The sequence below is a fragment of the Belonocnema kinseyi genome, chromosome 3 (assembly GCF_010883055.1).
Source record: "Belonocnema kinseyi isolate 2016_QV_RU_SX_M_011 chromosome 3, B_treatae_v1, whole genome shotgun sequence".
Classification (NCBI taxonomy): Eukaryota; Metazoa; Arthropoda; class Insecta; order Hymenoptera; family Cynipidae; genus Belonocnema; species Belonocnema kinseyi.
This window is the reverse complement of record NC_046659.1, coordinates 118,714,071-118,729,570: the sequence shown is the minus strand read 5'-3', so window position 1 is coordinate 118,729,570 and position 15,500 is coordinate 118,714,071. Positions and strand designations below refer to the sequence as shown.

Below are 15,500 nucleotides of genomic sequence, written 5' to 3'. Positions count from 1 at the left end.
ATATAAAGGAAGACCTCAAACTCCGAATTAAAAATATATTATTGATAAATCATGAAAATTTGTATTAAAAATATAATTATCGGAATAAATGATATATTCATTTCAATTCTTATCAAGACTTTCGGATTGAAACAGTTACAATCTGGTAATTCTCAAATTTTGAACGGATCTAGAATTGTTTGGTCAAATAAATTATTTTTCAGATTTCTAAACTTAGAGTACAGATCCATTTTAAAAATAATTTATTTATTTATATTTACAGTTGATAAAATAAAACTGTTTTTTATCAAAAATTTTTAACTACAAATGATTTTAATTTTTAATTGTTTAAATCCTCAAAACTGCACTTTAATTATTTTAAAAACTGTTGAAATCGAACTTGGGCAGATTTTTCTCCGGAAAATTCGTAAAATTCCCGGTTTCCCGGTTCGTCGGCCACCCTGTTTTTTTTTGTAAAAAAATCTTCGATTTTAAAAACTTCTAATTCTAATTAAGTATTCTAAACTAAATGATATAATAATTGATAAAAATCATAATTTAGAAAATTATTTAAAAACGGTTGAATTGAAAGTTGGAATTTTTATTCTAAAAATTATGTAAAATTCCCAGCCAAAAAATAAATTCCCGGTCATTTCCCACTAGTGGAATTTTTAATTAAAAAAAATTTTTTTAACCAAAAACAGAATAATTAAATTTTAAACCAACAAATTTTCGAACAGATGGTAAAATTTTCAACCAAAGTGATAAATTTCCAATTAAAATGATGAATCTTTTAATGGAATAGTTAAATTTTTAACCAAAAAGATGATTTTTTAACCAAGAAGATTAATTTCAATTTAAAAATATGAATATTCAACAAAGCAAAGTGACCAATTGTCAACTAATATGATCAATCTTCAGCTGGAATAGTCGACTTTTCAACCAAAAAATGAATTTTTAACAAAAATAATGAATCTTTAACTAAAATAATTTAATTTTCAACCAAAAAGAAAAATTTTCAACCAAGAAGATTAATTTCTACCAAAAATTATGAATTATCAACTAGAAAAGATAATTCTTCAACCAAGAATTGAATAGTTAATTTTTTATTTAAAGAAAATTATGTTCAACAAAATAGATAAATTTTTAACTAAAATGATCAATATTCATTCAAAAAATTAGATTTCGACAAAAAAGTTTAACTTTCGAAGAAGTAAAGATTTTTATTTATAATCAAAAACAGTTGAATTCGACCAAAAAGACGACTTTCAATAAGAGTCGAATTTTAATTTAAAAAAACACTTGCAAATAAACTGTTGAATTTTCTAAATAGTTAAAAATGCAACTATATTGATCAAAATTAATCTGTTTTGGCTCAAAAATTCAACAATTTGGTAGAAAATTGAACTATTTGCAAGAAAATTTATGTATTTGGTTAAAAAGTCAACTTTTTTGGTAGAAAATTAATTTTTTTGTTAAAAATTCAAATTTTTTGTAAAAAAATCGTTTTTTTGCGTTCAAAATTCCACTATTTGACTGAATTATTTTTGGGTAGAAAATACATCTTCTTCAATAGTAAATTTCACCTTTTTTGGTTAAAAATGCAACTGTTTGGATGCAAATTAATCCGCTTCGGTTAAAAATTAACTCTTTAGTTTAAAATTAAACTGTGTTGTAAAAAATTTCGTAAAAAATGTAACTATTTGGTTTAAAATTGATTAATTTTCTTGCAAATTCATATTTTTTGCTAGAAAATAAATTTTTTGTTTAAATTCAAATGTTCGTTTGAAAATTAATCTCTTATTGTTGAGGATTGAAGCATTTTGTTGAGAGCTCGTTTTTGTTGGTTGCATCCAAATATTCTTTATTATAAATTAAAATATTTGTTTGATAAAATATCAACCATTGAATTTTATGTTAAAAATAAATATTTTTCCAATAAAAAATCACCTATTTGGTTGATAGTTGAGATACTTCTTAAAAAGTTAATTTTTTGTTAGAAAATTCATAATTTTAGTTACAAATTAATGATTTTTTTGTGAAACATTAATTTTTTAACTAAAAATTTAACTAATTTGTTAAACATTCAACTAAACGGTTGAAAATGAACTTTCTTTTTAGAAAATTCAATTTCAACTCACATTTCAACTCACGTTTCCGGGCTAAAAATTCAACTGTTTTGTAGAAAATTCCTCTTTTTTGCTTGAAAATTTAAGACTTTGATAGAAAATTCAACTATTTGGTACAAAATTAAACTATTTCGTAGAAAACAAATTTTAATTCATAAATAATCTTTTTTAGTTTAAAAATTCAACTATTTAGTTGAAAAATTAACAATTAAGTTAAAAAATAACTTATTTTTCTACAAAAATTCACATTTTCGAGATGAACATAAAATATACGATACAAAAAATGATTCTTACATGTGTCTTAGTTTCTCCCTGTTTTTTTAAACCGAAACCAACAGAGGGATTGTGCACAGCATATCTGGTAATGACTTCTGCGATTTTGGAAAATTCTTCAGAGGCACTGCACAAAGCTTTTTTTCTTGTTGGAATATTGTAAAAAAGATTTTCAACAGAAATAGTTGTTCCTTGATTTCCAGCACACGAAACCGGAGGTGCTTTTAATTTTCCATCGCTGTAAGAAGCTCTGCCATAAAAAATATATTTTATTAATAAACTGTAAAGAAATAAAACATGAAATTAAAAAAAATTCTTCTCACTTGTAAGCGCATTTTTCATCTATTGTTTTTGTTGTTATAGTTAATTGTGCCACATGACTTATACTGGCTAAAGCTTCACCCCGAAATCCAAAAGTGGCAATCGCTTGTAGATCCTCGAATTTTTCTAATTTACTGGTTGTGAATCTTTCGCAAACGATTCCCATGTCATCTTTTCTAATTCCAGTTCCATTGTCTTGAATCTATTTTTAAGCAATCATTTTTTTTTAATATCCCCTTCATTTTTTCATAATTAAAATAATATATTTAGGGATTTATTTTATTTTTGAATACATCCGTTGTCGTATTTTTTGTAAAATACATCACCCAGATTTTTAACAGAATTTTATAAAAATATTTCGGGGTTTCGCAAACGCATTTTTGCATTAAAAAAATGCTTTTTTCCAGTGGTAATGGATTTTTAACTTTTGGGATAGGCATATGCATTTTATTTATTTTTGTTGTATAATCAAGCACAATAAGCTATTAATATTAGGAATTAAAAGAGTTTTTTTGTTGCAAAAATGGACAAAATTCTCTGGCAATTTTAAGCTAGAAACATTAAAAATTGAAATATTAAATTTTGTTAATAAACTGAGCAATTCTTGAATTAGAATTTAAATTATTTTTATTTTAAATCTTATTTGAAAATCACGAAAAATGTACATGTTGTCTCAAATTTTAAAGTATCTTTGATATTTTTTCAGAACTTTTAACCATCTTTTAAAATAATTCGAATTTTTCCGAAAAAGTCGTAAAAAATCCTGGAAAATAAAAAAAAAATCCCTAAAATTTTACAGATTAATTTTTGAAAGACTTGGCAATCTTTTTTTTTAATATTCCCTTAAAATTAAGTTTTCAAAATAAAAACTCGTTTTTCATTTTCCTAGGAATCTTAAGTAAATTATTTTTATTCTTTTGAAGTTTTTCGCTTTTTAGTTTTGAATATTTGATTTATAATTATTGATTTTAAATGAACAATTAAATATTTCTAAATGTTAAACATCTATTATTTTTCTTGCTTAAAAATTTTCATATTTTTAATTTTAAAACTGGAAACTGGACATAATATATGAAATTTAGTAAAAGCCTTCAATTATGAATATATTCTGAAATCAATTATTTACTTTTTAAATCCTAAAGTACAGTTCAATGTTCAAAATCATTAATAATTTATATTTACATTTGATCAACAAAACATGTTTTTTAAATCAAAAGTGGTCGATTTCAAACGCTTCTAATTTTTTCAAGTTTTAAAACTGAATTTTAAAATTCTTTAAATGAAATATTCACACTTGAAAATTAAATTAATCTAGACTAGAAAATGTTTAAAGTGAAAGATCTTTGAATTATGCATTGTAAACTGAATTATTTTAAAATGCAAAAAAGTAAAAATTTAACAAATTATTTTTAAAAACTCTTCAAATTAAACTTAAGCAGATTTTTTTTCTAACAATTTTTCGAATTCACGTCAAAAAATAAATTCACTGTTCAATTCTATTTTTTGTTATAAACTCAACGTTTCTTAAATTAAAAGCTACATTATTTTTATTTTAAATAGTTTAAAGATCCTTCAAATGCTTTGAAATTTTACTTCAAAATCCTGAAACATCAACATGTTGTTTTACATTTTTTCAATTTTTAAATTATTGAAAACTTGTTTTCAGAATTTCTGAACAGTTTATAAAATGATTCGAATTCTTCCTAAAACTTTTTTTTTTAATCCTGCCAAATTAAAGAAATATTCTTAAAATCTTTTGCATTCATTTTTGATAATTTTGTCAATCTTTCTCAATATTATTAAATATTCTCTTAAAATTAATTTGTCGAAATAAAAAATAATTTTCAATTTTCCAAGGAAATTTTTTTTATTATTCTGAAGCCTTTCAAAATTCGTAAAAAGCTTCTAATTATTTTCTTTTAAATCAGCCGAAACATATATTTTGTTCTAAATTAGGCTATAGGACAATTTAACTTATAAATTAAAAAATTTAAATAGAAAAATTAAAATTGTAACGTTCAAAGTTTAGTTTTTTTGTTTGTTTAGCTTTGAACATTTAATTTATAATTACTGATTTTAAATAAACAGTCAGATATTTCTAAATATGAAACAATTGTTTTTTTTATTAAAACATTTAAAATTGAATGGTTTAAACAGTTTAATTTTTAATGTTAAAATCTGGAAAAAATAAAATTGTGAACTGATTCCGAATCGGCTTGTAAAATTAATTATTATTTAGTTTTCAAATCTTAAATTACGGTTCAATTTGAAAAATCATTATTTAATTTATATTCACATTTAAGCAAGTAACAAATTTATTTATTTTCGAATTATGCATTCCAAACTGAATATCATAATTGAAAAAAATAACAATTTAACTAATTATTAAAAAGAAAAACACACATTTTTCATTGTCAATCAACCATTTGAAAATGTATGCAACTTATTGAAAATTCTCCTTTTTCGTAGAAGATTAAACTTTTTGCTTCAAAATTTAACTAATTGGTTAAAAATGTATGCATTTTGCTGAAAATGAATCTTTTATTTTTATAGAAAATCAAATTTTCTGGTTAAAAATGCAATTATTCGGTTGAAAATTAATCTTTTTTGATCGATGATTCAACTATACTGCTGAAAATTGGTCTTTTATGGTTCAATTATTTCGGTTTGTACTTTAAATTAAAACAGTTTTTGTTGAAATGTCAACTATTATATTATTCATAGAAAATTTATATTTTTAGTTTTGCAATGCAACTTCTTCGTTAAAATTTGAAACACTTTCTGAAAAATTAATTTGTTTGAATGAAGATTCATAATTTTAGTAAAAGTTTCATGTCTTTGGTTGCAAATTAAACTTCAAACTTCATTGAAATTGTCCTTTTTGGGGTTAAAAATTATTTTTTTTTTACTGAAAACTTAATTATTTCCTTAAAAAGCTAACTTTTTCGTTAAAATTTAATGTTTGAATTTTTAACAAAGTCAACTTTTCAGTAAAGAAAATTAATTTTCAACAAAACAATGATAATTTTCAACCAGAATTTTTTTTAGCTAAATTTAGTTAATTTTTTTTAGCTAAATTAGTTAAATTTTCTACGAAAAAATGGCATTTTAACAAAGTAATTAAATTTTTTTTAAAATGCATTCTCAAAGAAATGATTCCATTTTCAGTAAAAAAAATTATTTTTAACAAAATAGTTCTATTTTCAACCAGGGAAATGTATTTTCAGATAAAATAATGCATTTTTCAGCCAAAAAAGTTTTTTTTTTAATAGTTTAATTTTCGACATAAAAAAATGACTTTTTGACCAAATAATTAAATTTCTAACCAAATTAATTAATTTTCAATCAGAAAAAATTTTCAGTAAAAAAATTGTTTTTCAACAAAAATAACAAGAATTTTTAACAAAGTGATTAAATTTTTAACAAAATAAATTATTTTTCAAAAAAGAAATAGACAAATTTTCAGTAAACAAATTTAATTTTCAACAAAATAGTCAAATTTTCAACCAGAACTTTGAACTAGAATAATAAATTTTCAATCCATTGAGAAGAATTTGCAACAAAAAATTGAATTTTCGACAAAAAAGTCTGACTTTTTGATCCAACAAATTAAAATTTTAACAAAATAAATCAATTTTCAAACAAATATTTAATTTTTCAGTAAAAAAAATTCATTTTCAAACAAAATAGTGAAATTCTTAACCAAGGGGATGCATTTTTAACCAATATAATTTAATTTTAAACCAACAAATGTGAATCTTCAACGAATAATGTTGAATATTCGAATTTAACGAAAAAAAATCATAGGAATATTTAAAGTGATTCTTTATTTTCAAAAAATAATTTTAAGAGAATATTATGCATGAATTATTTTTAAAACATTTTTGGTTTGAAAATAAATTTCTTTTAGTAAAAATTTCTTCTTTTTCATTAAAATTTCAACTGTTTGAATAAAAATAAAAATCTTTTTTTGGTTGAGGATTGAACTATATTTTTGAAAAATTGTTTAAAATTAGCATCTCTTTCGATTGAAATATTAATTATTCTATTTATAGTCGATAATTAATCATTTTCATTGTAAAATTCCAATTTTTAGTTCAAAATTGACGTATTTTGGCGAGAATTTTTTCTGTTATAATAGAAAATTAATATTTTTGGTTGAAAATTCATATTTTTGACTTTAAAATGCTTCATTGTTGATGAAATTTGTTTACTTAATTGATTATTTAAAGAGAGGAAAATAATCTATTTAATAAAAAAAAAACTTGAATACCTGTAATAATTTCAATCCTCCTTCTTTGACAATAACTTGTATATTACTAGCTTTCGCATCCAGGCTAAAAACCAATCAAGCCACAAGAATTCGATGTTAATTTTGATTATAAATACCAAAATTTATTTATAAACAAAAAAAAAACATGTCACAAAAATCCTACCTGTTTTCAATCAGTTCTTTCAAAGCATTTGCAGGTCTTTGAATGACTTCTCCAGCTGCAATTCTATTAACTACAACTTCGTCGAGCTTTTTTATTTTCGATGGTGCTATCATTTTTATAAACAATGCTTTAAACACTATTCAAAATTGAACATTTTCTACGGTACAAAAAGAACTCGCGCGCAAATATCAGATCAGCTGATTAGCGAAAACATAACCTATACAAGTTCAGAAAATTGAGAATTCATTCATTACTTTATCACCTTATTTAGCTAAATATACCAAATAAACTGAAAATCTATTGTGTAGATGGTTTTGTTTTGTACAACCTGTAAATTACTAACGAGATTTATATTTATATGACAATTTAAAATACTTAAGGCGTGTTCACGATTCTTGTAAGTTGTCCAGTGCAGCTCTATTTTTGACCAAAGAGAAAAGCGTATTTTCTCCTAGACTTTGCTTCTGGTTGGCTGAAATAGAAGGCCACTAATCCCATGTGATCATATGACGTCTTCAACAATCGATTAAATCATATGACTGCTCTGGGCGTATTGTCTGTCAACGTGCCGTACTTTCGGAAAAAAGTGATTAATTAATAGTTTTTCGGGTTATTTATCGCGAGAAAAGAGAAAAGTTATATCTCTCTGGAAGAATGAAAGTCTGCGGACCTAAATACGCTCTTTGTGGCCTGGTAATTTCAGCATGGGGTGTTATTCAGCTCGTAAGTAAATTTACGTAGACACTTTTTTTATTCATTTTATGTTCTTTCGTTATTAAATAAATGTAAATAACTGTAATTAAATTAAAATATTCGCTTGTAGTTTAGAGATAATAATATGTACTTTGGATTGACCTATTTGGAAGTAATAATATTTAAGAATATCTTATAAGAATCATCTAACAGGTATCTGTTTGCATACTAATTTAATTTACAATTGGTTGGTTTTAATTTTATTCTTGTCGTTCTGTAAATAAAGAAAGTTGCTCATGTTGATGATAAAAAATTTAATGATAGTTTGGATGCATTCAGTTGAAAAAAAAAAATTGTATCCAAATTTGCCGAAAAAGCATAATCCCGAAAATATGATTGACGCAGTTTATTAATAAAATTAAAATATTCCGAAAGTCAGAATTGTAGAACCTGAAGTTTCAAAATGCTAAAATTTCTTTTGGATAGAAAATTCGTCCTTTTGTATTGAAAATTAAATTTTTTCGTATAAATAATTTTGTTGGTTCAACATTAAATTGCTTTCTTGAAAAATCGTCTTTTATATAAAAAAATTCGTCCTTTTGTATTTAAAATTATTTTTGTTTGATAACAATTTTAATATTTGGTTGAAAATTTAATTATTTTCTTAAGAATTCAACTATTTTGTTGAAACTATGTTTTTTGGTCAAAAATTGAACCTTTCTTTTCAAATTACTCTATTGGATAAAAAATTACATTATTATATTAAAAATTAATTTTGTGTTTGTTAACAATTCTATTATTTCTTTGAAAATTTAATTATTTTTTTAAAAATTTAAATATTTTGTTGAAACTTTATCTTTTGTGGTCAAACATTTGACCTTTTTTTTCAACATTCGTCTTTTAGGTAAAAAGTCGCCCTTTGGTATTAAAAATAATTTTTGTTGCTTACAAATTCTATTAATTGTTTTAAAATCGAATTATGTTTTGGAAATTCAACTATTTTGTTAAAAGTCATCTTTCTTGGTCGAAAAATTTACCATTTTTTGTCAACATTCATTTTTTTGGACAGAAATTTCGCCCTTTTGTGTTAAAAATAATTTATTTTCAAAATTCTATTATTTGTTTGAAAATTTAATTATTTTGTTTATATGATACCCTTAGGGGACAAATTTTGAATAAAGAAGAATTATTTTCTTGAAAATTTAATTATTTTATTAATAATTCAACTATTTTTTTGAAAAATAATTTTTTTGTTTGAAAATTTATATTTTGGCAGAAGTTGTTCTTTTTTTGCTTAAAAATTCATCTTTCGTGATTGAAAATTAACTTTTTGGGTGAAAATTTATCCTTTTGATGCAAAAGTAAATTGTTTTCTTGAAAGTTCGCATTTTAGATTAAAAAATTCGTCCTCTTGTGTTAAAAGTTAATTTTTTGTTTATTAAAAATTCTTTTATTTGATTAGAAATTCATTTTTTGTTAAAAATTCAACTCCATTGTTAAAAACTGACCTAATTTTTTGGAAAGTTGTCTTTTTAAAACGGAATTTGAACTGTTTTCTTAAACATTCACCTTTTTGGGTAGAAAATTTGCCCTTTTTTTAAATAATTTTTTAGTAGAAATATATATTTTTTGTTATTGTTGAAAATTCATCTTTTGTTAAGAAAAGTCATCTTTAGTCCAGTTTTCTTCTTGAAAATGAGCTTTTTTTGGTGGAAAATTCGTCCTTATTTAATAGAAATTAGTCTTTGTTTTGGTAGAAGTAATTTTTTTTATTCTTAAAAATTCTATTATTTGTTTGAAAATTGTCGAAAATTGAACCGTTTTGTTGGAAATTTGTCTTTTCTGATAGAAACTTTTCGCCCTATTGTATTAAAAAACTATTTTTTTAAAAGTCATCCTTGGTGGAAAATTGTACCGTTTTTTTAAACTCGTCTTTTTGGATAGAAATATTTCCCTTTTGTATTAAAGATTAATTGTTTTTAATCAAATTTTTATTATTTGTTTGAAAATGTAATTATTTTTTTTTGAAAATTCAACGATTTTGTTGAAAAGTCATTTTTGTTGGTAGAAGCATGAATTGTTTTTTAAAATATTTGTCTTTTTGGATAGAAAATGTGCCCTTTTATATTAAAAATGATGATTTTGCTAGAAGTAATTTTTTTAGTTGAAAATTTATCTTTTGTGGTTCAAAATGAACTTTTTTTTATAGAAAATTCGCCTCTTTATATTGAAAATTAATATTTTGGTAGAAATAATTATTGTTATATACAAAATTTCTTCTTTCGTGCTTGAAAATTAACTTTTTTTGGTTAAACAGTCATCCTTTTGGTCCAAAATTAAATTGTTTTATTGAAAATTCGTCTGTTAGATAGAAAATTCCTCCTTTTGTATTAAAAGTTTTTTTTGTTGTTAAAAATTCCATTATTTGTTTAAAAATATAATTCTTTTTTGGAAGTTCAACTATTTTGTTAAAAAAGTCATTTTTCTTGGTGGATAATTGTACCGTTTTTTCAACATTCATCTTTTTGGGTAGAAAATATGCCACTTTGCACTGAAATATAATATTTTGGTAGAAGTAATTTTTCATTTGAAAATTCAATTATATTCTTCAAAATTCTTTTTTCTTGATTGAAAGTTATTTATTTTTTTTTAGTCATATTTTTTGTCAAAAATTCAACTTTTCCAAGAATATTCGTTTTTTAACCAAAAATTTGCACATTTGAATTAAAAATTCAGAATTTTTTTCGGTTGAAGTAATTGTTTTAGGTAAAAATTCTACTTTTGTAGCTAAAATAGAATTTTTTGATTATATAATTGGTCCTTTTTTATTAAAAATTAATCTTTTTGTTAAAACTTCTATTGTTTATTTTGTTTTGAAAATGGCTTTTTTGTATTGAAATTTTTTTTTTGTACAAGTAAGTTTTTAATTAACAATTTAAATTTAAATTTGGAAATGAGCCTTTTTTGTTAAAAAGTAATCTTTTACGGTCCAAAATTTAAGTTGTTTTTTTTTTTTGAAAATTCGCTCTTCTGTATAAAAATTAATCTTTTTTGGATAAGTAATTTTTTGGTTAAAAATTAAACTAGTTAGTTCAAATATTAATTATTTTTCTGAAAATTTATCTATTTTGTTGAAAAGTTATCTTATGTAGTCGAAAATTGAACTATTTTGCGGGACATTCGTCCTTTTGAGTAGAGAATTCATCCTTTTTTACTTAAAATTAATTTTTTTACCGCTTTTTTGTTAATTCTACTAAACAAAATTAAATTTTCAACTAAATAAAAATAGAATTTTCAACCAAAAAAAGTTACTTTTACTTGAATTTTCAATACCGTATAGCGAATTTTCTATAAAAAAAGACGAATTTTTAACAAAACCGATCAGGTTACGATGAAGAAAAATGATTTTTAAACAAATTTTTTAACAAAAAAATTAATTTTTCAAAAAATAGTATAACTTTTAACAACAACAAAATTAATTTTCAATGCAAAAGGACGAAATTTCTATCTAAAAGAAAATTTGTTAAAACTATTGAAATTCGAAACAAAAAAGGTGAATTTAACGAAAAAGTGAATTTTCAACCAAAACTTTAATTCTGCCAAAAAATTTCAGGCGTCGACAGAGAAAGATTATTTTTTAACAACTTATTTAAATTTTCACAAAAATAATCAATATTTAAACCAAATAATACATTTTAACAAAAAAGTTAATTTTTAGTACAAAAAGACAAACTTTTTATCTCTAATATAGATTTTAGAAAAAAAATTCATTTTTGGTTCATAAAGAATAACTTCGATGAAATAAGTTAATTTTCAATCAAGAAAGACCAATTAGTTGAATTTTCATAAAAAAAACTACTTCTCTTAATAAAAATAATTTTTGATATAAAAGGGTGAATTTTCTATCCAAAAATACGAATGTTTAATAAAACCTTTCTTGTTTCCACCAACAAAGATGACGCTTTTAAAAAATAGTGGAATTTTTAACAAAATAATAGAATTTTTAACAAACAAAAAATTACTTAGCCAAAAAGGATTAAATTTGAATACAAAAGGACGAATTTTATATCGAAAGAAGCAACTGTTTAAATAAAATAATTGAATTTTGGATAAAAAAAGGTGACTTTTTAACCAGATTGTTGTATGTTCAACAGAAAATTTACTTTTCAACCACGATACAATTTTTTCGCAACAAAATACTTTAATTTTCTACAAAATAATTAAATTTTCAATCAAATAATAGAATTTTTATCAACAAAAAATTATTTCACTGAAAAGGAACAATTTTTAATAAAAAATGAAAAATTTTCTGTTCAAAAAGACTAATTTTTAATAAAACATGTCATGCTTCCACCAACAAAAATGACTTTTCAACAAAATAGTTTCATTTAAAAAAAAAAAGAGATTTTCAAACAAATAATAGAATTTTTAACAAGAACAAAATTATTTCATAAAAAAATGAATTTTTACTACAAAAGGACGAATTTTCTATCCAAAAAGACAACTGTTCAAAGAAAACAATTGAATTTTTGACAGAAGAAGGTGATTTTTTTTACTAAATTGTTAAATTTTTAACAGAAAAGTTATTTTTCAACCAAGATACAATTTTTTTTGCAACCAAATAGATGAATTTTCTACAAAATAATTGAATTTTCAATCAAATAATAGAATTAAAAAATATATATTTCACGAAAAAGGATTAACTTTTAATAAAAAAGGTCGAATTTTCTATTCAAAAAGACGCATTTTTAACGAAACAGTTCATGTTTCAATCAACTTAAGATTCCTTCTAGCAAAGTAGTTGAATTTCTAACAAAATAATTCAACTTACAACCAAATAATAGAATTTTTCATTTAAAAAATTATTTTACCAAAAAAGATTAATTTTTAATACAAAAGGGCGAATTTTCTATACAAAAAGACAACTGTTCAAAAAAAGAAATATGGATTTTTAACAAAAGAAGGTGACTTTTTAATAATATTGTTGAATTTTCAACAGAAAAGTTATTTTCCAACCAAGATACCATTTTTTTGCAACCAAATAGATGAATTTTCTACAAAATAATTAAATTTTGAATCAAATAATAGAATTAAAAAAAAAGATCATTTTACTAAAAAGGATTAATTTTTAATACAAAAGGACGATTGTTTAACAAACCAGTTCATATTTCGACCAACAAAGATTCCTTTTAACAAAATAGCAACAAAAAAAAATAGTTCGCCAAAAAGGATTAATTTTCAATACAAAATGATGAATTTTCTATCCAAAGAAGTAACTGTTCAAAGAAAACAATTGAATTTTGGACAAAGAAAGGTGACTTTTTAACAAAATTGTTCTATTTTCAACAGAAAAGTTATTTTTCTACCGCGATACAATTTTTTTGCAACCAAATAGATGAATTTTCTACACAATAATTAAATTTTAAACGTAAAAATAAAATTCTTTACAAACAAAAATTATTTCACCAAAAAAGATTCCTTTTAACAAAATAGTTGAATTTCTAACAAAATAATTAAATTTTCAACCAAATAATAGAATTTTTAATAAAAGAAATATATTTTACCAAAAAGGATTAATTTTTAATTAAAAAAGGACGAATTGTCTATACAATAAAAAAACAACTGTTCGAAGAAAACAATTGAATTTTGACCAAAAAGGTGATTTTTTAACAATATTTTTGAATTTTCAACAGAAAAGTTATTTTTCTACCACGACACAATTTTTTTGCAACCAAATATTTTAATTTTCTACAAAATAATAAAATTTTTAATCAAATAATAGAATTTTTAACAAACAAAAAATTATTTCACCAAAAAGAATGAATTTTTAGTACAAAATGACGAATTTTCTTTTCCAAAAGACGAATTTTCAAAAAAATTATTTCACAAAAAAAATGAATTTAGTACAAAAGGACGAATTTTCTATCCAAAAAGACAAATGTTCAAAAAAAAAACAATTGAATTTTTGTAAAAAGAAGGTGACTTTTACAAAATTGTTGAATTTTCAACAGAAAAGTTATTTTTCAACCAAGATACAATTTTTTCGCAAACAAATATTTTAATTTTCTATAAAATAATTAAATTTTTAATCAAATAATAAAATTTTTAACAAAGAAAAATTATTTCACCAAAAAGAATGAATTTTTAGTACAAAATGACGAATTTTCTATTCCAAAAGACGAATTTTTAACGAAACAGTTCATGTTTCAAACAATAAAGATTCCTTTTAACAAAATAGTTGAATTTCTAACAAAAGAATTAAAATTTCAATCAACCAAATAAGGGAATTTTTAATTTTTTTAAATTATTTCGCCACAAAGGACTAATTTTTAATACAACCAAATATTTTAATTTTTTACAAAATATTTAAATGTTCAATCAAATAATAGAATTTATAATAAACAAAAATTATTTCACCAAAAAGAATGCATTTTTAGTACAAAATGACGAATTTTCTATTCAAAAAGACGAATGTTTAACAAAAAAGTTCATGCTTCGACCAACAAAAATGATTTTTCAACAAAATAGTTGAATTTTCAAGAAAATAATTAGATTTTCAAGCAACAACAAAATTTTTGAACAACAAAATTATTTCACAAAAAAAATGAATTTTTAGTACAAAAGGACGAATTTTCTATCGAAAAAGGCAACTGTTCAAAGAAAACAATTAAATTTTTGATAAAAGAAGGTAATTTTTTACAAAATTGTTGAATTTTCAACAGAAAAGTTATTTTTCTACCACGATACAATTTTCTTGCAACCAAATAGATTAATTTTCTACAAAATAATTAAATTTTCAATCAAATAATAGAATTTTTAACAAACAAAAAAAAATCATTGTACTAAAAAGGATTAATTTTTAATAAAAAAGGAAAATTTTTCTGTTAAAAAAGACGAATGTTTCAATAACATAATTAAATTTTTCACCAAAAAATATCAATTCTGAACCAAAAATACAACTTTTGAAATACTCAAATTTCGTTCTTTAAATATTTTCGGTATTTTTCGACATTCGGAATTTTGCCTTTTTCGGCAAAATTATGTTGTCCCAATCTTTTGTCACACTGGACTCATTCAGCAATTCCTAAATTTATTCCCTGAACGGTAATTTTGTTTGAAAAAAATATATATATATAATGCATTTTGGTCTTTTAGGGGCTGATGGGAATATTCTTCTACTGCAAAAGTGTTGCATTAGTTGAAGATCTTCCCCTGGAAGGAAAGACGTTTTCCAGCTCGAAAGAATTTTTCTTGGCAGCTGACAAAGGTTTCCAGCAAAATGCCATTAATTGCTGGATCGCAGCAATCCTCTACATCATCACCTTTGGATTTTCCGGTTATCAGTTTTATCTCAACTCACGTTCATCGCTTAGTGTTTAATTTTAGGCCCAAAGGGTTATTCCAGAGCCGGCTTAATTTAATGCAAAAAATCCATTTAATTATGATTGTGTTCTAAAACAATTACGTGAGAATTATACATATGAAAATCCATGGAAGAATTTGAAAGAAATGAAGAAATTAGGTTCTATCAGTCAGTATTTAGAGTCCTTTAGTTTACAGCTTCAATCGATAGTTCTAATTTACAATTGCTATTTCTTTTTCCTTTTAATCAGAAATTAATCATTTTAAAGACAATAGAAATTTTAAACTTAGGTTCCAGTGTTTGTTT

General features: G+C 22.7%; 2 protein-coding genes across 2 annotated transcripts in view; one reads left to right on the top strand and one right to left on the bottom strand.

Annotated features, from left to right (window-relative positions):
- Nucleotides 1-7,477, bottom strand: part of LOC117168674 (DNA mismatch repair protein Mlh1) — a 32,110-nt gene extending 24,633 nt beyond the window's left edge. Inside the window, exons 1-4 of the mRNA XM_033354342.1 lie at nucleotides 7,139-7,477; nucleotides 6,976-7,039; nucleotides 2,705-2,904; nucleotides 2,403-2,631 (exon numbers count right to left, since the gene is read on the bottom strand). Of these exons, the coding sequence (XP_033210233.1) occupies nucleotides 2,403-2,631; nucleotides 2,705-2,904; nucleotides 6,976-7,039; nucleotides 7,139-7,251 (606 nt within the window). The 5' untranslated portion in view covers nucleotides 7,252-7,477. The remainder of the gene's footprint in view (nucleotides 1-2,402; nucleotides 2,632-2,704; nucleotides 2,905-6,975; nucleotides 7,040-7,138) is intronic.
- Nucleotides 7,478-7,666: 189 nt separating this feature from the next.
- Nucleotides 7,667-15,494, top strand: LOC117169042 (ribonuclease kappa-B). The gene is made up of 2 exons (XM_033355125.1): nucleotides 7,667-7,861; nucleotides 14,987-15,494. Exons 1-2 carry the CDS (start codon nucleotides 7,793-7,795, stop codon nucleotides 15,209-15,211), a joined length of 294 nt encoding a protein of 97 aa, XP_033211016.1. The 5' UTR covers nucleotides 7,667-7,792; the 3' UTR covers nucleotides 15,212-15,494.
- Nucleotides 15,495-15,500: the final 6 nt, after the last annotated feature.

What these genes read in the sequence shown, in the direction of transcription:
- LOC117169042 (XM_033355125.1), top strand. Translation starts at nt 7,793, where the DNA reads ATGAAAGTCTGCGGACCTAAATACGCTCTTTGTGGCCTGGTAATTTCA. An exon ending in CATGGGGTGTTATTCAGCTC is followed by an intron (nt 7,862 to 14,986) that starts GTAAGTAAATTT and finishes TTGGTCTTTTAG; the next exon opens with GGGCTGATGGGAATATTCTT.